The sequence below is a fragment of the Marmota flaviventris genome, chromosome 10 (genome assembly GCF_047511675.1).
Source record: "Marmota flaviventris isolate mMarFla1 chromosome 10, mMarFla1.hap1, whole genome shotgun sequence".
NCBI lineage: Eukaryota > Metazoa > Chordata > Mammalia > Rodentia > Sciuridae > Marmota > Marmota flaviventris.
This window is the reverse complement of record NC_092507.1, coordinates 54,543,459-54,571,016: the sequence shown is the minus strand read 5'-3', so window position 1 is coordinate 54,571,016 and position 27,558 is coordinate 54,543,459. Positions and strand designations below refer to the sequence as shown.

The following is a 27,558-nucleotide window of genomic DNA, read 5'->3' as shown; positions in this document are numbered from 1 at the left end:
CCAACTCTTTCCTCTCTGGCTCCGGGAAGTGTTCCCTGATTATCTTCGTCAAGCTAAGAGTGTCATAGCCACTCTGTTCCCTGGTGAAATATTTGATGGAGTTAGGAACAGACCCATGATGTGAAATGTGAGATGTCTGGGGCTTCTGGGAACCGATGGGCTATGAATACAAGTATCCAGGCTCTAAAACACCAGAGAGACTGCTCCTTTGTGCCTCTGGACATTGTTTTATCTAAAGGCAATGCCTGTAACAATCACAGCCATTTTGTACTACTCGGGATGGCAGAGAAGAGAGATGAAAACCCTGATCTTTGATGACATTGCACCTGGGGCCTGTTTTTGACTCCCTCTGTTATTTCAGTTGTGTAAAATAGTAAATCTCATCACTGTTTAAGGAAGTTGGAGTGAGACTTTTATTTGAAGCTCTGACCATGCTAAGTCATAGCATGTACACGTGCATTTGTGCAGGCACGTGTCAGAATAAATGCAGGGAAGGGAGGAATAGCCAGACTGCTTTTAGGAAAGGCAGTAACTCTACCATAAGCCAGGATGAAACAGGAATTCAGGATCTGCCCCCAAACCGGAAAACTGGCATCCTGTCAGCTTGCTATGTGAGTGTAATCCATGCAACAGCAGCATCGACCTTGCCTGTGAGCCTATTTGAAATGTAGAATCACATGCTCCAACTTAATGCCTCAGAATATGCATCTTAAGGAGATGGCTAGGTGTTTCCTGCATGCACTAAAGTTGGAGAAAAATTGTCCTAGAACACTTGAGCTCTGGAAGAGAAAGCAGAGAAAGGTGCACAGCAACATGGGTCCCCTGGGGATCTCTTGGGGGATTTTTCAGGTTTGCTTAGCTCCCTTCTCCTTTCCCTCATCCCCAGTTAGAAGGATGAGCCTGGAAGTCATTTGCACATGTTAGCCTCTCTCTGGGTGCCCTCCCTGTTGGTCTTTGACTCTCTGAAGCCAAATCATAATCTCTGCATGGTAGGAATCTAGAATTATTCATCTAGAACCCAAATGACAAGGGATGCGTCTAATGAAATGCATGCTGTTGAGGCTTTTATTAAGCTAGGGGAAGCACATATGCATAACCTGCCATTACTTGAGAAAAGCCAGATTGGAGGGAGGCTAATCCCTAGCTGCCATTCTAGCACAGTATCTTGGGCTCTCAGGCAGAACTAGCACTTTATTTGTGGGGCTTGGTGCAAAATGAAAATGGTGGACCCCTTGATCAAAATGATTAGAACTTTTAAGAAGGCAATGGCCGAGCATTAGACCAAGTGTGGAGCTCCTCTATGTGTGGGCTCTTATACAGTTTCACAGGTTTCATGAACATAAAGCAAGCATAGTTCTCAGGATAAAATAGAAGAGGGATGAATGCAGTCATCTCCAATTTCAGAAAACTTGCATTCAAGAGAACTTGTCATTGGAACAGGTCTATGATTGGTTCCTGGTAGATAAGGCTCTGAGATGAAACCCATTCATGCTAAATGTTGTTTATTCATTTCTTCATTCAAACTTACCACACCCAAGGCACATTGATAACTTCTTGGATGCTAATTAAGAATTTTAAAAATAAGGACCCAACTCCTCCCATCTTTATGGAGCTTATTCTCCAGCAGGAAAACTTAACATCCAAATAGGCTTACGGTAGAGGCATCAGATTGTTATAATAGAGGAATCCAAATAGGCTTATAGGAGAGGCATCAGATTGTTGTAGGAGAGGAATCCAAAAAAGTATTAACTATTAAAAACTGAAAACAAATCCATAAAATCTAAGTGTCTTCTATAGATTAGTAAATTTCCTCTCCTAACCAAAGTTAATTTTGAGTGTGGCAAAATATTTAAACAAGGCCAAGAAGTAGGTTATCTTATAGTACCATAAGTTGGATGATTAATTGGCATATTATTAGTTTATAAAATTTTGTCTACTGTGTGTGTTAGTCAGTTTTTTTGTCACTGAGATCAAAATACCTGACAAAAACAACCTAGAGAAGGGAAAGTTTATTCTGGGCTTATGGTTTCAGAGGTTCAGTCAATGATTGGCTGACTCCGCCACTCTGGCTTCAGATGAGTCAGATCATCGTAGTAAAAGGCCCTGATGATGAGTACTGCTTACCTCATGGTGGCCAGGAAGCAGAGACAGAAAAATGAAGGGGCCACATGGAAGATGAATCCTTCCAGGGCATGTTCCCAGTGACCTACTTTCTCCAGCTAAGCCCCACCAGCACAGAATGACCACCCATCACAGTACTGTAATCCTTCAAAGCTAGGATGGATTGATAAGGTCCCAATTCTCATAATCTAATCATTTCAGGTCTGAATATGCTTGCATTAACATAGGAGTTTTGTGGGGACACTTTATATCCAAACCATAACAATGTACCTAGTTTTCTCCTTTATGAATTTGGCCTTTACTCCTCCTTTTTTTAACCATTCCTCCCCAAATGTCTATTTCTAGTGCCTTACCAGAGGTGGGCAGACCAAATGAAGTGACCCATTTTTCTGATGTAATTGGAGAACATTTGGCAAGTTCTTTCTAAGAGACCCAAATATGTGTAGGAGAGAATGGAGAAATCTGTGTTTAATATCAGGCTCAAATTAAAAAGGAAAAAAGAGACAGCTTATTTTAGACTTTGCAAAGCCCAGCAACCATGAGCAATTTTCTCATCTTCAGGCATTAAATCCTTTTGTAATCCAATTAACTTTTTGTAGAGGATTCTGATGGAGGCTGCATTTGCTAGTGTAGTGGATTGATTAGCAATGCTTGCCCCACAAGCAGAATAGGAAAATTCCAAAAGCTTCACGTCACAACCATTTGTACAAAAATCCAAAACAATGCACCTGATTCAGAAGGAGATTTTACCTTTAATTTGCAGGGGAATCCCTATATTATAATTACTCCTCCAGAGAATAACCATGTTGAGATGGGGGTGCTGACCGGTTAGGTAGGTATATTCTCTAATTAATCCCACCTAAATTCCCAAATGGATGATTCATGTTTACACCTTAGGAAAACTACAAATCACTCCTTATTGTGAACTTAATGTGCATTGCATGAACCCCAACAGTAAACTTGTAAACATTAAGATGCTACTGTAATTTCTGTTTGTCACACAAGAACTCAGAGCACATAATTTAACCAGGCTGGCATTTTCTTAAAGAATTGGCACTGACATGATAAAGATCAAGTCTTTTCTGAGAAAAAATAAACTTTCAAGTATGGAATCAAAATATTAAGACTGAATAATCGACAGGGGGACAGTTTGAGGCATTTTGTTTAACAGGACATTTTACCATGATGAATGCACTCACCCTTTAGAAAACACTTTCTGATCTGCACATTCATTTGAATGGGGTCCAGTTGGCATCAGAAGTAGGGCATCTTGCACAAATCATCCCCTGATTTGTTGGTGGGGGTGGGGGCTTCTGGAGCCTTGGTTTTAAGGGTACCAGTGACACACATCCAAGGCCACGCTTTGCAAGAAGCCGGGCACACAGCCTGCCTTCCTCCAGCTCCACTGCAAGGCTGGAAGCAAGCCTGTCTACGCTTTTGTGAACTTGAACCTACATCAGGTTGAGCCAACCCAATCAGCAGGGAAACACAAATGCCCACTTCATTTTTATTCAGCTGACCAGAGACTTGCAGTAAAGAGCTTCCTAGGATGCCATGCCAGAGAAGCACCAGGAAGTAGGGCTTCCTTAAAGAAGGCACATCCTGCTGTGGTCATGTGACACTTCAGAGCCTTGAGAATTCCCCTCAAAGGCAGAAGAGGAGCTCCAGTGAGGGCGTGGTTTACAGTGTCAAACACCAGAGCAGATCCCTTTATAAAGAGCAGGGAGAGCATCTTACTGGGGATTATGAATAAACAGGAGCTGGATCTAAAGCCCATCTATTCTGAATGAGATGATATTGGGCTTCACTGACTATAGAGGCTGCTTTAGGAGCTATAGGGTTCATCTGGTGAGGCACTCAATATTTTCCTGTATTTTGCAGTGGTACCAGAGATGGCATAGTACTGATAATTGCATATTCTGCAGTTAGAACGTAGGGTTCAATCTTGGTATAACCGTGTCATAGCTTTCTTATCTTGAAGAAGTTACTTAACTCTCTGGATATCAGTTTTAACATCAATAATATGAGGATAAAAAAGCTCCTGCTTCTCAATGCTATGTTCAATGAGTCAAGTATTAATAGAAAACTTAGAACAGGGCCTGATGCACAGAAAGTGTTTCATTCTCTCATCTGTAAGAAAAATGACCAGGGCAGCCCCACACAGTGGCGCATACCTGTAATCCCAGCGGCTCTGGAGGCTGAGGCAGGAGGATCGAAAGTTCAAAGCCAGCCTCAGCACAAGTGAGGCACTAAGCAACTCAGTGAGACCCTGGCTCTAAATAAAATATAAAATCGAGCTGGAGATGTGGCTTAGTGGTCGAGTGCCCCTGAGTTCAATCCTGGTACCCCTCCCCCCAAAAGAAAATTAAAAAGAAAAGAAAAGAAAAGAAAATGGCTAGGGCAAGGATTCATCCCACTCAAAACCTTCTTTTGGTTTCATTGATTTTAGTTCTTCCTTAAGTGGATAAAAACAAAACAGCTCTCTGAAACTAAAAGACCATAGAGCAAATTGGAGCCACTGGGGTTGAGAGACTCCGACATGAATGCAGGCTGATGTAGTCAGGGAAACCTTTGTGGAAAGGAGTCCTTCATTAATTCAACAAATATTTACCAAGCACTTCTTGTGAGCCTGGCATTGTGTGGGTGCTTGGGATACATCCCTCTTGAGGAACAAGAGGGACAGGGTTCTTTTCTGTAGTTGGACTGGGCCTTGGAGGATTTGGAAGAACTGGATGAAGAGAACTGCAGAAAACAACTCTGGCAAAGGTTCAGAGATAAGATAAAGATGGTAGCCCTGGGAGAACAGAAAGTTTATTTTGGTGGTTCCCGTTTACGGAAGCCCAGAGAATTCGATGCCACTAATGATACAGAAGGAACAATTGAGGTTTCAGACAAGAGCAAGAAGTGAGCTAGCACACAAGCTCTCTCTCTCTCTCTCTCTCGCTCGCTCTCTCTCGCTCTCTCTCTCTCACATACACACACACACACATGCTCACACACACAGGCACATACATGGAAGGGAATTGGGTACAGGCTGGGAGTATGGGCAGAGGGGAATCTATTTTGGGATTCTAGCAGTGGCATAAAGTCCAGATTTAAAGCAGTGGTGACAGAAATAGAAGGCGACAGAGAGATGCATTTTGAAGAGAGGACTGATAGTCCTTGGTGACTGAACTTACCCGATAAGGAAAAGGAAGAAGAAAATATAATTCATCCTCCTTCTAACCAGTTGAGATCATTAGGACATTAATTTGGCTCAAGAGATCGAATCTCTGATTAGTCAGTTTAAAGATAATCAATTTTATTGACTCATTTTATAGATAAAGAGTGTGTTATCTGAAATAACACATTAAAAATGAGTAGCAAGGCTGGAATAATAGTTCTAATCTTGTGACTCTTTCTACTAACACAGTGCAGAAAGGTCACAGTATTGCAGAAAACGTATGGACAGAATCAGGTTTGAATTCTCTGCCTACGTCAGGGGTCTTGCTCTGAGTGGTGGAGAAAGAGTCTAATCTCATGAGGTTTCGAAGAGCAAAGCAAGATACTTAGCTCAGTAAAGCTCAGTGGTGGGTGGGTGTTTTCTTCTCCCCATTTGACCCCAACCTTACTTAGATGCCATGGCAGGTCTTTTCTTCTGAAATTGCATTAACTTGTGGGTCAAGGCAACACATATTAAGCAACTACCAGAAGAGAATTCTTGGAGCTCTGTTGGATTCCTTAGAGGATTTGCTCAGTGGTAATGGAACAAAGTATATTTGCTTGGTACAGGAAGCGAGATAATGTAAGCTGTAATGTGATTCAGTGACAGAGCCACAGACAGCTGCAGCCTAAACCAAGCAGCAGTGAGGACATGAGCCTGTCTGTGCACATCCAGATGGACGCTTAGAAACTGACCACTGGCACAGTGCTTCTAAACTCAGATGCCCACGCCAGAATGCCAGAACATCAGAGCTGGAAGGAAACTCTAAACCAACGTGGCAAACCCTAATCCCTTTACAGATAAAGAAACTGAGGCCAAGAGAGGTAGGATAGGAAGGAAGATGTACAGGATAGTAAAGGGAGCAGGATCATGAGTGGGTTAAGAGCACAGGGGCTGGAATCAGGTAGATCTTAGCCAAGTTACTTAACTTCTTTCAGTCACATTTTGGTAACTATTTTTTAAGTGGGAAAAAATAATACTATCTATAATGTCATGGAGCATCAAATTGGTGCTTCATGTTTCAAGTTCTAAGTGCAACTGGCTCTGAGAGTCATTTTGAGTTCTTTGTTCCCTCCCTTCCCATCTGCACGTGAAGTTACCATGTGTGCCCTGATGCCTGACTGGTATCAAGCAGGTGAGCAGAAAGTCTCTGTTCTCTCTGCTTCTGTCTGTCCTCTAGGACTGCAAGACTCAGCTCAACCTCAGCACAATGTGGGGCTTGCTTCAGCATCCTCCAGCATTGTGAATACGGGTGGCTGGGAGCTGGAGACACAGGAACTGCAAGAGTTAAGAGAAAAGCAAAACTTGGCTGATGTATTGGTCTCTGAGGTCCCGGTGGCAGTCAGCCAATTTGCTTTGTTGTGGCCAACGGGAACTTGAAAACGAACAAATGGGAAGCACCTTAAAGGGAGGACTTGTTTTGTTTTCTTCCTGGGGGAAGGGTTTTCCTTGTGATGATTGAAGTCATTTCTCCTTCCACCTGAGGATGCGATTTTTCTGATACAAATTACCTATCATTCTGCAAAAACAAACAAAACTTAGTGAAGAAAACTGATTAGGTGAGCAATTACTATGTGCCAGGCACAAAGCAAAACACTTTAAATATGTTAACTTATTTATTCCTCACAAAAACTCTGAGATAGGCATTAGTATTATAATATTGATTTTAAAGCTATGAAAACAGAGTGGCAAAGAAAAGAGAGAGAGAGAGAGAGAAAGCCAACTAGCCAGGACAGCACAGAGAGTAAGTGAAGGGTTCAGGCTTGAAAACTAGCTTCTCAGGCTTCCATCTTATATGATGTTCTACTGCTACATAAACAAATGAACTATGAGGGAGTATCCAGGGCAGAGGCCACAGAACAGGAACACAGGAAGTGGCAACACAATGCAGACCAGGTAAGGGAACAGGAGAAGAAAAAGGAAAGAGAAAAGAAAAGAGGGCGCATTGTAGAAGTGCAAATTGGCACACAGTATCTAAAAGAAGGCCGAAGAGAAAAGAAGGAAGGAAGGGTATAGCGCAGTCCTGGAAATTATTTTGTTAAATAAAATCACTGAAGTTTCAAAAGGCCTTTTAAAATACATAAACAGCAAAACAGGCAAGTTCAAGTGCTCAGAACAGTTCCCACCTGAAATCCTTGCTTATGACAGTGGACAAGAGCCTCACCAACCCAGCCACGTCACAGTAGTCCATGGTGACAATTGGTGGCAAACCATCGGTGGTCCCCGCAGTCACATGAGCTGGGACTCAGGGTTACCACCCTGTTCTGCCATTCCATAGCTATGCATGTGACCTTGACCCTCAGTTTCCCCATTTATCAAATGGGATTAAGAATATTCTTCATAGGGTTATTGTAAGAGATAGTTAAGCCACATGTATACAGACCTGGACTCAGAGTCCGGCACATTGAAAAACTGTACAGATTAATAACAAATATTAATTACTACCAGACTTGAGTGGCTGTTGCCTGCCTTTCTGTGAGCCAATCTCATCCTGAGAGAATCTGCAGAGTTTTTGACTTCGGGCAGTTTGAGGTCATGTGCTTTATACATGGCATCCGACTCTACTGCTGTTTTTTTTTTTTCGTCCTGACTGAAGAACTTGCATTGAGAACAACAACCTCAGAGCAGAAGTAAAAGGCAACACCTAAGGGTTTATTTGTATTTCCTGCAGTGTAAATGGCATACATGCTCTATTTCAGGCCTATAAATAAACATGGAGAGGAGCTGCATAATTTTACACGTTTCTAAAATATGCAATTTATTAGAGTTATAGAGAACTGAGCATCTGTTAGGAATATTAAAATCAAAAGTGGTGTGAGTTCGTAACTACAATGAAGGTATTAATGTGAAGTTGGGAACTCTAACCCTTTGCAAACCACACAGTCAGAATGATCTTATTTCTCATATTAAACAAAGGTCAGCTGATGCTTGAATTTCCTCCGAAATGCTATAAAAGTTCTGTTATAGCGGAAACTAGAAGATGTACCCAATAATTGTTGAAGCAAGAGGGAGAAATAGATTTCCCATGCACGCATAGGAGAATCTCACTAAATACTAAAAAAGGCATTGCAAATTTATCTCAAACATCCTAGATAGTTCATTAAAAGTTGCTTTAAAATACAGTGCCACAGAAAACTATAAAGCAGAAGGCGAGACACTACAAACAAATTTGATTAAATACAATCAAAATACAGAAATCCTGGATAACAGTTTTGTTACTTCTACCACCATTTATCCATTTTTTTCATCAGCCAGCAATTTTGATTTGTGGTATTGTAGTTGTTTCATAGCATAATAGAAAACAAATACGTCTTTTAAAATTTACCGTTTGTGTGATGAGTCATAAATTAGTTCAGTGAGTCATAAATTAGCTAAGGCTCAGTTTCTTATTTCTGTAAGAGGGATAATTATCACAGAATTGACCTCAGAGAATGGTGAATCTTAGATGAAATGAATACTTACAGATAATTTCAACAGTTTCTTATATACCGCAAGAGCTCAAGAAATGGTTGCTATTTTTATGTTAATAAATCTGTATACTACTTGAACATTTCCCTCTCCTAGAGGAGGGCAGTGGTTATGTTTTACCTGCCTGTTAAGAGAATTATGGAACATTACAGAGACAATGTTATTTTCTGTCTTTCTTATTATATAATATACCCAGGGTTGTTGGGGGGCACAGCTATCTTTTGGCTAAGTTGAAGGGAATCTATCTTTTAGTAATATCTAATTAGAGAATAGGAAGAAAAGGAAAAAAATAAACTTGGATTTGAGCAACTTTGACAGAAGAAGCAATTGTGAGCTAATGCAGAAAGAGCTATTTCTCTCACCAATCTGATGGGGGAAATCACAGATTTGCCATGCATAGATGTATGTAACCCATGTGCTGATAATATTAAAAATTTTAAAAACAGTTTTACAGGCTTTGGTATGAAGAATAATGAAGCTGGAGGATTAGATCTGTGGCCTAGTGGTATGGTTTGAATGTGAGGTGTCTCCCAAAAGCTCATGTGTGAGACAATGCAAGAAGGTTCAGAGGAGAAATGATTGGGTTGTAAGAGTCTTAACCCAATCAGTGAATTAATCCCCTGAGAGGGATTCAACTGAGTGGTAACTGAAGGCAGGTGAGGTGTGGCTGGAGGAGATGGGAATTGGGGCATGGCTTTGGGGTATATATTTTGTATCTGGCAAGTGGAGACCTTTCTCCCTGCTTTCTGATCATCATATGAGCCACTTCCCTTTGCCACATTCTTCTACCATGATGTTCAGAGTCACCTTGAGCCCTGAGGAAGGAAGCCAGCTGTCTATGGACTGAGATCTCTGAAACTGTGAGCCCCCAAATATACTTTTCCTTCCCTACAATTATTTTGGCTGCACCTTTTAGTCGCAGCAGTGAAAACGGTGACCAAAACACCTAGTTTCTATGTCATGCTGAACAAGGAAGACTTTCTCAAAAATAATGGGAAGAAGCAATATCCCCCAAGTTGGTAACCCAGCCACAACAGGTGCTAATAACACAGAGTGGGTGCAGCAAGGAGCTCTTCAAAAGTCCTTAAGCAGAGAAAAGGTACCCTCCTTTTCTTCTGGAAAGTTACCTAAAATGTTCGTGCTTTATTATGGAACAGCATAGCAACATAGCAGTTGTCGTGCCAGGATTTTGATGACATTCATTTTGGAGAAAGAGCTATCAAATCAGGGGCCTTCCAAGAGAGAATTAAAGCCTGGATGGAAACAAAAACACTCTAAATTTCCAGTGTGGTTAGCCCCAGAAACTACTCAGATACCAGGTCCGAAGCTAGGTAAGCTGGCAGGAGTCAGGAAGCACAGGTGCAGAACAGATCTAGGCAAGTAACCAAGAATACAGCAAACAGACATCTTGGAGCACCTTGTAACAAGTCCCAGGAAGCCTCACTGAATCAGGACATGTAGAGGCATGGGGTACAAGTCATATTAGTAGTGACAAGAGAAATGATAACAACAGCAGCTACGCTCCACTGAATGAAAAGGTAAGAGGGAGTATGTTTGGCTAGATGTGTATAGTGAGTAACATGTAATACATATAAAAACTTTTACTCACTCCTGCAGGACCAGTTCGGGTTTTGGAGACTGCCTTTCAGTACTTCCTTCATGGGACTTGGCTCATTTGTTATCATTGAGTAATCTGTATTAATTTAATATCTGTGTCACGAAACTCTAAGATCCACAAGGTCTATTTCACATGTGCTCATCATGTTCATACCTAGTACCTGGCACGATGTTTGGAAGCTCAATAAACACTTGCTGACAATCTTGTGAATTTATGACATAAATATTTAAATAGCTAAGATGACAGCAGCTACACGAAGGAGCAAAGGAGGAAGGAAGGAATGGAGGAAAGAAAAGAACAAACTTGAAGCTCAGGCTGGCCCACAGGCACAGTACCTCACAGGGTAAGAATCTAAACCCAACTATATTTAACTTCCAAGTCTTTTCCCTTAGCTGCTAGATGGTATAAGGAATTACACAAAAGAAAACTAGAGTTTGTATAAAAAGGACTACAACAGGAACAACTCCTTTTTTTTCTAACAGAAAACCACATATATTTTCCTCTGGTGTACAGATGCATTTTATAGCACAGGAAGTTTTGGCATAGGTAGGAAGAGAGGGGCCGTGGAGTTGGAGAAGTGCAGTAGAGATCTCCCCAGTTGATAAAATTCAGAGAGGACACAAGAGGTTTTTTTCTTTTTTTTAAATGAGTTTTTTTTTTAATATTTATTTTTTAGTTGTAGTTGGACACAATACCTTTATTTATTCATTTTTATGTGATCGAACCCAGGGCCTCACACACACTAGGCGAGCATTCTACCGCTAAGCCACAATTTCAGCCCCCACAAGAGGTTTTAATGGAAACATTTGTGGAGGAAAATGGAATACAGAGAGCCTGGCCTCTGTTAAGGGCAAGATCTCTTATGTACTTCTATCTTTCTGATCTGGCTTACAGAAGAAGAGCCCCAGTGATGAAAGTCAGCCTAATAAACTAACGGATTCATTATCAAAATGACTATCAAAGAATCAAAGTACTTCAAAGCCATTTAAAAGCAAGTGCATGAAAATAAAGCACATGATACACCTGGATCACTAATAAAGTCTTTTTTTTTTTTTTTTAACCTCTCAACACACCTCTGAAAAAGCCTAATGCCAGAACCATTTGGATTAGGAAAAAAAAAAAAAAAGACTCCATGGCTGAACTAAGTGTTTACTTTGATTCCTCAGACCTCATCAGTGAGGGTGCCAATGAGTGGCTTGGGGGGAGGGGCACAGCAATGGCTTCCAATCTCCATCAGCTTTCCGGAAAATGAACAGAAATTTAAATAAAACCAAAGTACGTATTACCAAACACAGATTCAAAACAACACTCCATTAAAATAAAAAAAAAAAACAAAAAACTGTCATCTGTAGCTGCTGACGTCCATCCAAAACCCAAAGTAATTGTTTAAAGATGCAAACGAGCTCATGACCTTCTCCTTAAACTCCTCCAGTGGCTTTCCATGACCTCAGAATAAATACCAGATCGTCTCATTGTTCACAAAGCCCTTCCTGACTTGAATCTTGTTCTTCTCTCCTGTCTCTTTCCCTCCTTATTGGCCTTTGGTCTCCAAAGAGCAGCTTATAAGTCCCAGGCCCCTTGTCTCTGTTCTTCTCATTGATATGTTCTGTTTTTCAGTTTTCTTGTGCTTCTTTTATTGATTTTGTCACCGTCTGAAGCTAACTTCTGTAGTCATTTTTCTTATCTCCTTTTCAATCCATGAGAAATCCAATCCATGAGAGCAAGGAGTCTAAGTGTATCCCGTGTGTCTCATGCCCAGACCGGTAGCTAGAGCATAGCATTCCATGGTCACTACAACACTTCCTCTGTGTCCACACCAAAATGTAATCAAGAGTGTGCCAAGCTCTCTCCTTCAATGTGCCCTGGGAACTATGTTGCCATGAATCTGAAGACAGCAGAAAACTCAGGAGAAGATATCCAGATTAAATAATTTGATCTGGCATTTAGAGTGAGAGGATTAGACTGAATCCTCTCTATCTATAATCTGAAACTTTATACAGGTCTCTATTTGGTTTTGTAACTAGGCCAAGACAGATTTCAGTTGAACACACTTTAAACTGGTTTTAAATGGACTCACTACATATCCATTATCAGTAACAATATGTTAAACAATATTACATATACCTTTCCTCATTCTAACAAAGAATTTATCAAATTAGGAAAGGTGCTCATCTCCTGGTCTCCAGAAATAAGCAAATCATTTGTGGGCATCAAAGATGGAGAGACAAGGGATGATAGTAGCAGGGTTTCATCATGGATTCCTAACACTAGTCACCGGCTTCAAAATTATTTAGCCTACCCCTCAGTTGAAAAGCGTTTCCAAGATATTAAAGATGCTAATGGTTCTAATTCTGCATAATTTTGTATTTTAAAAATTATAGTTTTCAAAATAGTTTCCCATATATTTTGTGCTTGTATATTTATTACCAAGTAAGAAAGTTAGGAATGCTCATATCATTTGCCATTCCACAGATGGAAAGGTAAAGAAGAGGTGACCTGCCTTAGAGGGATGGCCAGCTAGTAGAGAGATGTCAAAATTACTTCCTACTCACGTAGCACATTCTTAGCCTCATCTTTAATAACACCAAGAAACAAGGGTGCCAGGAAATACTAGTATTTCTTTGAATTAAAATCAATTTGTCTTTCTACTACCTGCTTTCTCTCTCCATTGTTAAATAGCTAGCCCAAAGTCATCCAGCTGACTGGGACAATGCCAAGGCTGGAACACAAGAGAGAAAGCTCATCCCTTCAGCAAGGTGGCTCATTAAACAAGAGCCAAGAATTCATATCAACCACATGACTCACTAACCTGAGCAATTCCAGCTCAATACACAAACTAAGCTCCAGATAATAGTCTCAATATCTGACCACAGGATAATAATAAATAAATTCTCATGCAATGAACTGTATGAAGCCAGTACAAATAACACTTTTGGAGATGATTTCTTGATAATGACAGTGACAGTTAATGTTTCTTGATTAAGTATTTACTTTGTATCAAATACTCTTCTTTGCATGTCTTATATGGGATATATGATATGCTAAGATAATAATAATAATATGAGTTAAATGAATTTAATCGCCATAATAATCTTTATAGGTAGAGATCATGTGCATAGAAGAAGAAACTGAGGCACAGGGAGGTTAAATAACTTGAATAAGTTCATGCAGCTGGTAAAGGTCAGGATTTGAATCTGAGCAGTCATTTCTAGAGCCCATTCTCTTTACAAATATAGACAGTGCCTAGGATAGAGGATACAATCCAGTGTAAAGTGCAAAAGTCTTATGTGTATGTATGCCTGTGTTTATGTAATTTTAAACCTTTTGACATATATAGATAGATAGATAATTTATTGAGTGCTTACTTAATATGCCAAGTACTAGGCTGAGTGTAAATGATACATTATCTCACTTAATTTCCTTAACAATTGTTTACAGTTAGGTATTATTTCACCTATTTGATTGATGTGATCACTGGGGGTTAATTAAGAAACTTCCTGACTCCAAAGTCCATGTTCCGCATTCAACAAATTGTAGCAGTATTGATTATTTCATAACAGTGAGATTATTGGTGATTTCAATATCTTCTTTGAATCTTCCTATTTTTAAAAGTTCTACAATGAAAATGGGCCTCTCAAAATCAGAAGAAAACAATTAAACGTCAGGCAAGTGTGTGAGAAACCACATGCTGCTGGACCAGAGGGTGGCTCTCAGCCAGAGGGATCCTACACAGCAGATGGGTATTTGCAGGAGAGTGGAGAGAGCACAGTCGAAGCACACTCTTGATTACATTTTGGTGTGGACACAGAGGAAGTGTTGTAGTGACCATGGAATGCTATGCTTTAGCCACCGGTCTGGGCATGAGACATACGCGATACACTTAGAGTCCTTGCTCTCATGGATTGGACTTGTATTCTAGAAGATTAGGAGATAAGAATAAATGACTACAAAAGTAACATTTAATAAGCCTTTGCTATGGATCAAATGCTGTCCTAAAAGTTTTGCATATATTAGCTTATTCAATTCTCATAATAACCATACTGGATGGCTTCATCATTTTCCCAAAACTCTGTGATCCCTACACAGGATTTACGCAGTTACAGCATATTTATCAAGCACTTACACATGTCACACAATAGGGTTGTCAAGCAAGATTTGTTCCCTGCCCTGGCAGAATCCTTGGTCTTCCATAACGAACCAACATGCAGGTACAAGAAAGTGATTTGCCTAACAGAAAATTGCAGCTAAGATTTGTTGGGAGCTTAATACTTAACCAAAAGACTGCAGCATCAACTCCTGCCCCAGTTGCCTGCCTGCCTGCCGGGCTAACCTACAGATTTTGAATTTGTCATGACAGATGTAATCCAATTCCTGAAAAGTCTCTGTTTCGGTCTCTGTATGTCTGTCTGTCTCTCTCTCACATGGGTAAATCTCCTATTGGTTCAGCCATGCCTCTCTGGAGAACTCTGAGTGCTACCAGTGCACTTTCTGATTTAATTCTTACAACTTACATGTTAAATAACCTATGAGAAGAAGACTTATCATCATTCCCATTTTCCTAATTCAGAAATGTTTTTGCTAGCTTCCCAAGGTCATCCACATGGAGTTTAACCTAGGTCAATCTCCAAAGCCAATACTCTCCAGTCTTCCACTATGTGGCCTTGGGAGTCAGGAACCGAGAACCACCTGAACACAGGGAAGGGAGCACCTCACCCAACCTGCTGCATGTGGGGAGGCTTCGTTGAAAAGGGCACTTTGGTTTGAACTTGAATGGTCAGAACTGACTGTTACTGCATAAAGAAGGGAAAGAATGGGCAAGGAGTTCTGGCTGGCTGGGACAGTGGGAGATGAGAGAACCAGGCAGCCTGTGTGTGACAGTCTTGCAGGGGATACTAAGGCTTTTGGACTTCATTTTCAAAGCACAGGAGATAATCAAAGGCAGGTGAGGAAATTGATCTGTGATAGCTGAAAGGAGGACAAAATTGGAAGGTAGAAAGAGAAAAGCCTGATCAGCTTGTGAGCAGGGGAAAAAAGGAAGAGAACAGAGTCAAGAGCTCCTCAGGAAGGATGTCTGCATCTCCGGAGGACTAATGATGTGGGACAGGAAGTAGGGAGGAATCATGAATAAATCCAAACACTAACTCTAGTTGGCTATCTGGTAGACACAGTTCTTCAAATGAGGGACACAAGGAGACACAAAGAAGCCCATGGTTAAATTAGTAGCCCAGGAGCCACAGAGTTCTATCCACTGTAGGGCTTAAAGACCACTTCCTATCATTGTTGCTATAGCTTGGTGCTATGAGCATTTTTTCACTTGTCATTTTCAGTGATTCTCTAAGGGCATTTGTAATGGTGGGTGCACAGCTAGACCACCAATATTCTATTTAGTCTTTTATTTTATTTTTGTGGTGCTGGGCATTGAACCCAGGGTCTTATACATCAGAGGCAAGCACTCTACCAACTGAGCTATATCTCCAGCCCCTAGTCTTGATCACTGTATTTTAAATTTAGGAAACTGCCCATGGTAGGAAAAGCAAAGTGATGTCATTTCATGTGCCAACTTCAATCAACCCACAGAGGTGGTTTTGGAATATGATGTTGTGATAGATGCTGAAACCAGACTTCATTTTCAAAGCACAGGAGATAATCAAAGGCAGGTGATGTGATTGATTAATGATGCCATCCATAGTCAAGAAAAGAGCAGCTTATCACCTGGACATTGAGAATCAAAGATGATAAGATATATCATCTTTGGTGCAGGAATAATCTACATGAGAAACGAATCAGCAAGCAGTCATGTCTAGCCTCTAAATACTAGGGAATCAACAACTAAGGTAAGAAAGAACCTCATGAGAAAACAACTGGCATCTGCACTACACTCTTTCAGATGTTTTCATATTTATAATTTTATTTGATTTTTCACAACAATTAGATGAGATAGGAAGCCAAAGCTATTCTTCTCTTACAAATGGGGAGGCTGAGGCCAAAGCAGTTCCAGACCTCACTCAAGGTCACATGACTAGTAAAGAGGCACAGCCCCTCTTGGGCCCTTCTCGCTCTACTGTCCTGACTCACCCACAGCAGATGCATGAGCTGTGAAAGCAGAGGAGAGAGCTATAAATGGTCACATTGTGTGTGCACTCAGTAGAACGGTGACCCTGGGGACACATTTCATTTGTGTGTCCTTTGGCAGTCACCCAGCCATCCTCAGCACCTTTGAACGTGAAAGACACCATGGGTTCCAAGTCTTTGTCTATTCACATTTTTGGAATCATTACTAAAATAAACTTTGACTTGTCCTCTTACAAAGAGAATAAAAATAGTTGGGTAAGTTCTTTCACTTGGCCCTGGCTTCCTCAATGGTAAAACAAGGTTGGCCAGTTTGGTTACTCTTCAACTGATGGTACACAATATCATGTGTTCATGATAATGGCAAAGCTTTCACAGAATGCCAGGGAACAGGAACTCTTCCTAGGAGAAAAAGGACTTTTGTTCATAGTGGGAGCCAGGCTTTTCAATAAAATGTTTGTCAGATGTAAGCTGTGAAAGTTTAGAGTCCGCTGGGTTAGTGACATCACAGTGTGACCCTTCTCATCACACCATCCTGGTGACAATGAGTGGCCCTGAAAGGAGTTTTTTTTGGAATAGGACACTTCTGTATTAGGTGGTCTTCAAGTTGATAGCAAGTCTGAAGGATCATGACCTGATAATAAATGAACTTGCTTAGTTATGAAGAAAACACTGCATCAAATACAAGCAGTCTGATGTTTCCTTGTCAGCCAGAAACCCAGCCAGACAATTTGAAGCACGAGCAGGACTTTTCATACTGTGACACAAATAAAAGAGCACTGGACTAGGAGTCAGGATTGCTAGTTCTGTCACTTGACAGTTGGTCCCTTGAGCAAGTCACTAAACCTCACTGGGCCCCAGTTTCCTCCTATTTAAAATAAGAATAGCAATACTTATCCTTTCCACCACACAGACATTGTGAGAATAAAATATGTACCTAAGTAGGTGACATCATAGACAGTTCTAGACTTGATTCTCCTGAGGTTGGGAACTGCAGTCGCCCTTCTCTTGTGTGCCCCCCACCTTTCATTTTCAGTGTCTAGCACAGAACCTGAGACTAAATGTTCTTATTGGCTCCAAATGTACTTGTTGAATGAAAAAGCACTTTTTAAAACTTTTAAGTGTGTGCAAATGTCACATAATCTTAAAACAATGTGAGAACAATATTTTCCTTCTTATGCCATTTGTTAGAGATATGTAAAATGGATAAATTTGTTAGCTTTGCATTGCTTTGATCAAAATATCTGATAAGAACAACTTAAGAGGAGGGAAAAGTTTATTTTGGGCCTATGGTTTCAGAGGCTCAACCCATGATCAGCTGACTCCATTGCTTTGGGCCCAAGGTGAAGCAGAATATCATGGTGGAGGGCATAATGAAGGAAAGCTGTTCAGCTCACAGCAGCTGGGAGACAGTGAGAGAGCAAAGAGTCAGAGACAAGATTAGTTCCCAAGACCATACCACCAGTGATCTACTTCCTCCAGCCATGCTTCATCTACCTAGAGTTATCACCCAGTAGTCCAGTTTGATTATTAATCCATCAAATGGATTAATTCACCCATGAGGTTACAGCTTTCATAATCTAATCATTTCACCTCTGAACAATCCCTGCACTAACATGAGAGCTTTTGGGGGGATGTTAAAGGTACAAATTACAACAATAACTTCTCCACCTTTTTAAGAATCCTAAAGCAATTGTCAAGGTGCATAATAGAAGTGAATATGAACCAAGAGTAAAAATGAGTATCTTTGGAATATGGCCTAAAAGTTATGACACACCTTTCTGATTCTAGAATAATCTTTATTGTGGGGCTAACATCTTTTCTATGGAGAATTTCAAGCTCAGAGATCCAGCTGAGATTTCAGCTCTAACTTTGAGCTTGGAAGAATGAGCTAAGGCAATGACATGACATTCATCCATTTACTGAAATATGTGGGAAGAATAAATCCAAGAGGTATCGTCATTAGACATTTGTAGAATCAATGTGAAAACTGCAGTTTTCTGAATGCCCAACTGTCATTTAGTGCATGAATCACAAAGGCTAATGTTGACAGACTTCTGCATAGGAAACTTGCTTTCTTACCAATGAAAAAGACTCATAGGTGCCTATTTATATATTACCTTTCTGTGTTCTTTTCCTGATCACTTTCCCTGATCCAGACATATTAGCCTCCTTGCTGTTTTGCCCACGTGCCTAACACATTGCCATTCTGATCCTTTACAATTGCTGTTTCCCCTACTTCTTGAACTCTTCATCTAAATAATCACACAGCCACTGCCTTCCTTCTGTCCCGCAAGTCTGCCCAAATGTCTCCTCCTCAAGGTCTTCATCATCACTCTCTTTATAACAGCAAACACATGCAATTCATTCTATTCTTTCCCCAAGTACTTACCCCCGTCTAATGTACTATGTATTTTATGTTTTTAAATCATCTCGCTCTTGCACCAGAGAGGAAACTCGACATAGGAAGAAATTTTTTTTATCTATTTTGTTCACTATTGAACTCACAGCATCTAGAACGATGCCTGAAACATTTGTTATGTAATTTTTGAAGAATAAAGGAAGAGTGCAATAGCAGGTACTATTTAAAGGAGAGTTGCATAAATGCACTTTTCTTCTTCTAATACAGCAAAAATGCAAAACCAACTCGTGTCATACAGACAGAATAACAGTGGATAAAAGATTACAGCAACAAGAAGAAGAGAGCATTGCATTCAAATTGTTTGTGTGCCAGATGCAAGTATATTTTTAAGGTGAGAGGAAGTGGAGTCAATCTTTAGAATTCAGCCTTTGGAGGGAATCAATGTGGAGAATCCAAATCAATCAGCAAATGCCAGAGACTCTTGGAGCTGGAAGTTCTAGAGGTATGGCAGATCAAAAAATCTCATTTTGTTTGCAAGGAAGCAGAGCCCTGGAATGTAAAGTAACTTTTTCAAGGCACACAGCCAAGCAGTCACAACACTCAGACTCAAACTCAAGTCTGACTTCTGGGTTTGTGCTATTTCTACCAAAAGCCCAAACTGCACAATTTCACCCAGCACCTTGAGCTACTAAAATTAGCCAATACTCCAATCAGAAAATTTGGCATCTGTAAAACTTCACATACCTCAACACTGCCATTGCACACATGAACACGTTGTACGACATTACACTTATCTATATTCATTTATTTATTTAAAAATAATTTCCCTGATTTCAAGTCAAGCCTTCTGACTCTAGAAGACACCATTTTCAGGGTTAGTCATAAAGCAGAGAAAAGGAAAAAGAACCCAGGAAGAGAGAACTGGGATGGATGATTGGGAAAAATGGAGCAAGAAAAGGCAAAAAGAGGGAAGAAGAGAAAAAAGCATCCAGGATACTGAAAAAACTGACTCTGAATTTCTTTGAAGAGCTGTGCCATGATGTATCTCTTTCCATTATAAAAATAATTTCCTTAAAAATAATCACCAATTGCTGGGGTTGTGGTTCAGCGGTAGAGTGCTTGCCTAGCACATGTGAGGCCTTGGGTTCCATCCTCAGCACCACATAAAAAATAAATGAATAACATAAAGTTATGAAAAAAAGTTACCTTCATTAAAAAAATAATAATCACCCAAATAATTAAAGCTTAACTATGTGTTCTCAAATGAACTCTTTATTTTGCTTCTCAAAATGTATTATCTATGTCTCACAATTTAACACTTCATAATACATTGTCTTATTTTCTAATTGTGTTATGTTTATGAGTTTTGTTTCTCCAGTGAGAATATAAGTTGAACATAACTTTTTCCTATTAAATATAATGATCCCAAAATAATACCTAAAAAGTACAATAAGTCATCAGAGTCATTTGGACCTAAGTTTACTCATTCAGTAAGCGAACATTCTAGCTATCTACTGGGGGCTGCAGGTACAGAGGTGAAAATGGTGGACCAGATTCTTTCCTTTACAGAGCTTAACCTGTGAGTGAGACATTCAGGTAACACAAGGTTAAACAACAAGTCATAAATACAGCTCTGCGGATTCAGTGGCCCAAACGTGTGTTTAGGAGCTTAAGATGACAAAAACGATAGGGAAGTCTTCCTGGGGATGCTAGTGTCACAAGAGAATTGGCAATTCAATGAGCTGGGGAAAGAGGAGGCAGGAAAGAGTTTATTCTAAACATTAGGATTACACACTAGTGTGCCTCTCAGTAAAGGATTAGATGAACTTGAAGAAGAAAGAAGGACTGAGAATGCAGGCTCTTATGGGATGTGGATTTTAAAAGAAATGGGAAGATAATGAATTTTTTAAATAAGGTACTTACATGATATAAGGTATTGAAATATCTTTTTCTAATATCCTGTAGATGCAGTTAACTGACATGTAGATTGCAAAAATGGAGACCCCTTAAAGTAGACCCAGTAAAGTATCTTCCAAAAAAATGGAGACCCCCCCCCCCCAAAGTACTTCTCCCATAGCTTTCTCACCCTAATCAAGCCATTCTGTGCTCATAGATATATCTGGCAGTCACCACACGATTTGTTTAGACCCAGCACCCCTGCCCATAAATCACTTTCTCCTAAGGGATTCTTCCCTTTTGATGTTTCCCAGCCCCTTGTATCTATGACCTCCTTCTTCTTATTTAGTTAATTTATTCTCAGGAACTTTTTCAGATATACAAGTCCAAATTCATTATAACCTGTTATTCCTTTTCTCCCTTTGCCTTTTTTATAGTCATCTCAGTAAGTTCTCTGTCCTTCTCCCTCAACTCCATTTTTGAATTTATGTAATAGCCTTACTCACATTTAATAAGAGTTAATATGATAAAATTGAATTTAAAAAAAGCCACAAGAATGAGAGTAAAATTGAAAATAATTGAAAAATCCAGTGCTATGAGTCTTTAAAAATTTTTGAAAATATCTAACAACACCTTCAAATATTCTCACCAGCTTCTCATTGTCCTCTAATTAAAACTTCTTTGTTAATAATTAGATAAACCAGGCTGGAAGACTAATAGCAATATCAAACAGCAATATTTGAAATTAGAAGCATATTTAATGCCATCATTCCCCTTCTGGATAATCACTATGGTAACTGTACTGTTATTTATACATCTCATTGCAGATATGCGATAATATTGGGCTAATAGCCTTCAATGGACTAGTGTGATACCATCATTTATGTCACTGTTACTATGAGAAAACACGTTCCAGTAACTCACAAAAGAACTTTGAGGACATAAAAACTGTGAGTTGGTGACTTTCTGCAACTTGTTTATTTGAAACACAGGTAGCACATATGCCAATTACAACAGAAAGAATTGTTCAGAATCATCTAGCTTGGTTTATCTAAGTTTTTTTTTTTTTAAGACTATGTATTCTTTTTAAAGTTGACCCTTAAATTGGATGGGAACTTATACATCTAAAGAGTCTCAAACAACACAGTCCCAGAGAAGGAAAAAAAAACTATATAAATGATAGGATATATATTAGAATCTCATATACATGCTTAGATTTTCTAAAGTAGCTTCATTATTTGAGGGAAGGGGATTGGCAGGGCTAATTAGAAGCATTCTCTTTAAAAACTTCTTAGTTAACTGTAAAATAAATAGTTCCAGCTTCAGTTGCTTTCTTCCTTTTTGATCACATCAAAGAATTTTTTAAAGTATTATAAAACTCCATTTCTATATAGGAAAAAAAGCCTTTATTGTTTATTGGGCTTACTGCAATAGCAGAATTTCAGTTAACCTCAAATAGTGTCCAAACCATCTAAATAATGATTCTGGCAGAAAAGGAATTAGAAAGGAACCAAAGGATATGGTTCCATAAATTCTCATATTTAAAATGGAGAAAAATGGAATGTATAACTAAAGAAACAAAGGCCTCTTTTTTTTTTTTTTTTCCATTTTGGCTACCTTGCCCATCCTCATACAAAATTAAAAGAAAAAATTTCTAGAAGGCCAAAATTATGAGTCTTGTTGTTGAATGGACTTAGGTTCAAATTTCATTCCATCATTTTCTGTGTCAGTGTATTATCTTTTATTTTTGAGATTTAGAAAAATTACTGCAAAAGTATTGCTACATTAAATACATTTATTTTCAGTAGTAAACGTAATAAAATGTTTTAAATTACCCTGAATTTCAATGAAGCCCTTAAAATACACTTGCTAATTTTTAACATTGTTATATAGTATGAAACAATCAGCACTCAGAAACTTATCTTTCTGATTCAGCACCTAAAAGCCTGAGTATGGAATTAAAAACACAAAGCACTTTCAGTCACTTCTGCATGAACAAGGAAAGTTCTTTCCAGGCAGCCTCATGAATAAAAAGATATTCTAAGAGATACTGGCTTGGCCTCACTATCTTTGGAAACATAACTTTAAAAAATGCCATTTTTAAAGTTTAATAATAATATATGGAAAATAGTCCTGAATAGTTGCCCTAACCAAATAGACTACATTGTAAGTGTAGCCAATGCACACACACTTAAGCAAATAATTCCCTTTATTGCTTATCTTTCCCTTCACATTTATACCACATATGATCTATATCATTGGGCTTTCTTCAGAAAAGTAACAAATCAATACCAAACACTGCCAAAAAAGGAAGAATGTAGAAAGCAACAAATCAAGTATTTTAAAAATACATAGTTGATATAGAATCATGGACCCACAAACTACTGGTGGCCCCCTTAAGTCCCTGCAGAATTATTAAGCTGTCTTTCATGACCTTAGAATCACTGGGGAGGTAGTTACATTCTTCTTCTATGACCAGGATTCCCAATAGGCTGTTGAATGAATGGAGCCTGTATCCTGTCCCACAAAAACAAGGACACAAAACTAAACTATGCTCCATTCCATTGCATATTTGTTTACTCTTGTTTTACACAAAGTAGAGAAGTGGCTTTGAAAAGTTGCCCTGGCCATGCTTTTTTTCTGAGCAGCAGATTAAAATACTTCAGCAATATAGAATGAACACACACTATTGCAGCCATTCATTCTCCCCCTCCATAGAAAGCCGATCATGTGGCTGACTATGTGTGTGAGTGACTGTGTGTGTGAGAGAGACACATGTACAAGTTGAGATCAGACACGATTTTAATGAGCTAGATGTTTGGGGGCACATTCTCAGAGTCCACTGATATTTCAGCTAAGACAACATTTTAGGATGCCTTTTAGGGGGTTCTTGTCTTTCCAAGGTTACTATGATAGATATAACACCTTGGCTTTTTTTTCAGGTGACTTAAGTGAAAATAACCATTATGTCACATCTTCAGAGTAAGAGCAATTCAGAGGTGAAATTCTGGAATACAATATCAGAAACACAAACAGATTATTGCCAAAGAGATTGGCAACTAAGCTGGAAGACCACTGACATGCAGATGGATTTCTGGTTAAGGTCCCTACCTGCTTTCTCAAGGTCACTGAACCATTAAAATAACAAGGTTTGAAAAGAATTCAAATAGCGACTATTGGTAGAAAAAATTATTTGCTTCACTTTAATTTTTAAACTAGTGGCAATATCTGTCCAATTTCTCTTGCAAGGGTCGGATACAAGGCAACTGCATCCAGTGTCACCTCTAATTCCTACCAGAGCTAAGATAATATCCTTCATTAGATATATTTGGCAAACCCGGCGATAGTGCTAATTCAGCTCCAACCCAAGTCTTTGTTACAGTTCTCATTTCAGTTTAGGAAGCTCAGATAAGCTTATCACAGGGCTTTGAACTGACATTCTGGGTTGGCACAATAGACCATATTACCAGGGAGGATCATTAATGAGCATCAATAAATGTTACTACCTTCAGAGAAGACACTAGCTCTGTAGTTTGCAAGGCAAGAAGTACAATGTTAGACCTTCCAATTGCCCATATATAACTGGAATCTAATCAGAATGAGTGTAGATGCATTTTTATGAAAAGCTACAAGAAATTTATCTGGCAAAATACAGTGCTTCCATATAGAAGATTTAAAAAAAAAACTGAAGAAGATAATCCACATAGACTTTTAATTGAAAAGTACATAAGTGATGCTCTCTTTGCCTTTCCTTGTTATTCAAAGATTAAACTCATTTTGAATTAATGAAAAATGGTTTAATCTTAGAGTGCTAGCAGTCTCAATTTATTTAGGCCTGCCTATATATAAAGAACTAGCTTCAGATCCCTTTACAAACAAGATCAGGTTCCATAACAAAATGATACCCAATCTCTCTTATAAGGCTATTTTCCAAAATCTATGGGTTTTGACTCTGGAATTCTTCACTCCCCCAAATCACACTAACAACATTTGACATGATGACAGAAAGAGCAAAAAGAATTCATTTATGCCAAATAAGTACACTGCTGTTTTTTTGAAACCATCCTTCCCTTAATTCCATTTTGGTAAATTTCTAAGGAATATTTAAAATTGGAAAGACAGACTTTGGCTTAAGAGGTGGCCTCTCTGCCATTTTCATGGCTGATTTGAAACCCATTATGCACTCAATTCTGCATTGTAAAATCCAGGCTGGGGACAAATTTCTGCCTGTCATCTTAGGAAAGGCCAGGAGTTTTGCACCATCCTGTAGTGTGAAAACAGAAAATCAAAGCTCGCATAGAGCTGACTGCTTCTTTCCTGATCTGCTTGCAGCTTTTTTGAGGCAATCTTGGCTGTCACTATCTCAGCCTGGGAAGGGTAATTTGGTAGAATAATATATAGTTTAAATAGCATCTCCCCAGGGAAAGTTCCTCCTTACACTTAATATTGAATGCAAAAAGATAATCAGCAAGTAATCATTTGATGCTTGGCTAAGAACCATTGCATGGGGAAAGCTTTTAGGAAGCACATTTTTTTTTAACCTGATAAGATCTTGATTCAGGAGCCAAGAGGCCCAGATATTTTCCTTATATTGTTCATTCTTTGCAATGGCATAAATGTAAAACTTCAGTTCATGGACCAAATTTGCTGTAAACATCACTCTAATTATATGATATAAATTGCAGAGACAAAAATATCTTATAAGATTTTTTTTTTTAATTTTAAGCAGCTCACTGAAAATGACAGTATGGATAACTCTGTAAATGACCTCTCCTGTCTAATGTCAATTTCAGAAAACAAGTTTCCATTGTAAATGTTTAATCAGTGTAGTTCCAGGAACCGAGCAAAGAAAACCTTATCTTCTCTCCCAACTTATTTGCTCTGCAAGCTCTTTCCTAGCTCTAGCTCAGCTTCCTACAAATACTTTAGGCTTTTCTGTCTTAAAGGAGCTGGGAGCTCTCTGTAGGTTCTGAGCTAGACAGAAGCCCTGTGGTTGATTCCATTAGTCCAAGCCCTGGTTCTCTGCAAGGAAACTGCAGCATTTATGCTTGCAAAACCCTGGCAACCAGGTTCTAGAATGGCCACCAACACTGGCTGCACACATTCTTCCGTGCTGTTTTGCCCAAATCTTGCCCGAAGCCAGCCAACATCAGCAGAAAGCATCCTACCTTCCATCATGGTGGCAGAATTGCATTCCTTAATTTCCAAGGAGTCTGAAAAAACACAGGAGGATACGCTTCCAGGTCTCAGTTAAGTCCTCACAACGCCGCTGCTGAGGTCTGCAGTGTCAGCTGCCAAAGCCAAAGGAGACAAGTGTTAACCCGAAAGACAGGCCATGGATGCTTGCTGGTGCTGCTTCACCTACAGGCTCCCAGGAAGATGCTGAGAGAGAAAGGCAGAGGAACAGCAAGCCGGCCGAGCTGCACCGCCTGCGCTGCCTCGGCCAATCCCTTCAGCTCTGGACCGCGTCACATGGTAGCCAGCCTGCATCTCCTGACACAATACCCCCGGAGAGCACACGGAACCTATTTCCCTTCCCCATTCCTCTCCACCCCAGCGCCTCCCGTTTGTCACCAAATACATCGCCCCTTCCCCACCTGGTGACGCACTTCCCCCCGCCCCTCCGCGTCTTCTTCTTAAGCCTATTGCAGCGCCTGGGTGCCCGAGATTAATTATCAGGCGCTGCCACCTGAACAGCGGACTCTAGCATGAAAGGAGCACCTAAGTGGCTCGCTGCGGCGGGGATTTTTTTTTTTTTTTAAGAAAAACTTCTTAATAATTCCGTGCAGCCCGAAGTCTTGGCAACACGCTTTTAACGCTCCCATTCCAACCTCCTTTTGCCCTGAAGGAATGCCAAATGTCAGTATCCGTGGCTTCTGCGCACATCTGTGAGTCTCTCTCTCTCTCTCTCTCTCTCTCTCTCTCTCTCTCTCTCTCTCTCTCTCTCTCTCTCTCGCTTTCGCTCTCTCGCCGTCACCTCCATTCAAGAGAGAAAAAAAGCAATCCGTTGACGTCACATCATAAACAATTATCCCCAAAAGGATGATGCAGAAAAAAATTTCACCCCAGCTGCCTTCAAGAGAGCCAGGGAATTAATTGCGCATGACATGCCGAAGGGCTGGGAACTGTCATTAAAACAAAGAAACAAAAGAACCCACCCGAGTGGGGCTCTGGAATCAAACTGGCAACGCTTGAGATCATTTCTGGGGCGGGAGGCGGGAGAGAGGGGAGAAGGCAGGGAGCGGAGGCCTCAGCCGGACCGACGACAGCTGTGCACGCCGGCTTCCTCCCACTTTAATTTGGGCCAGCAGGCCAGGCCGCAGACAGACCCCAGGACGCCTCTGGACCACCGGTTCGAGTCCCGCGGCCGCCGCGTCCTCCCTGCCGAGCGCGCACGTGAGCCGCCTGGCTTCCCCAGGTGGGGAGCTTTCTCGCAACCGACTGTGGCTACAGCTGCCAACTGCACTCCCTGTAGGGAACAGACTTTCTTCTAAATGACACGTTTTTCAAGACGCGTCTCTGGCATCTGGAGTCTCCTCCAAGCCCATTCGTTCACCCTGGTGGAAATCCGGAGGGAGGCAATTGTGCCTGGTGGTGGCGGGAGGGGTGGGCGGAGCCCTGGGTTTGGCAGTTCCAGGATGGGATCTAGGTTCCTGTGTCTGCCTAGTGGGAAGGATTCCGGGCACCCATTCTGGTTGGGTTGAGAGTTTGTCATCTGACTACTCCCCAGAGACCCCGGGAGCCTTTCAGAGGGCCCCAGGACCCGGTCCAATGATCCTTGCTTCTCTCTAAGAGGCTCAAACAGCAAAGGGAAAAAACAAA

General features: G+C 40.2%; 1 protein-coding gene across 15 annotated transcripts in view; it reads right to left on the bottom strand.

The window, feature by feature from the left end:
- Positions 1 to 27,281, bottom strand: part of Sgip1 (SH3GL interacting endocytic adaptor 1) — a 201,273-nt gene extending 173,992 nt beyond the window's left edge. For 14 of the 15 annotated variants that reach the window (XM_071617925.1, XM_071617928.1, XM_071617930.1 and 11 more), the window contains exons 1-2: positions 26,895 to 27,281; positions 25,905 to 26,027 (exon numbers count right to left, since the gene is read on the bottom strand). In XM_071617925.1, coding sequence (XP_071474026.1) covers positions 25,905 to 25,914 — 10 coding nt within the window. In that variant the 5' untranslated portion in view covers positions 25,915 to 26,027; positions 26,895 to 27,281. Of the gene's footprint in view, positions 1 to 25,904; positions 26,028 to 26,567; positions 26,629 to 26,894 lie in introns of those variants that run through there. The other variant, XM_071617926.1, reaches the window with a different exon arrangement.
- Positions 27,282 to 27,558: the final 277 nt, after the last annotated feature.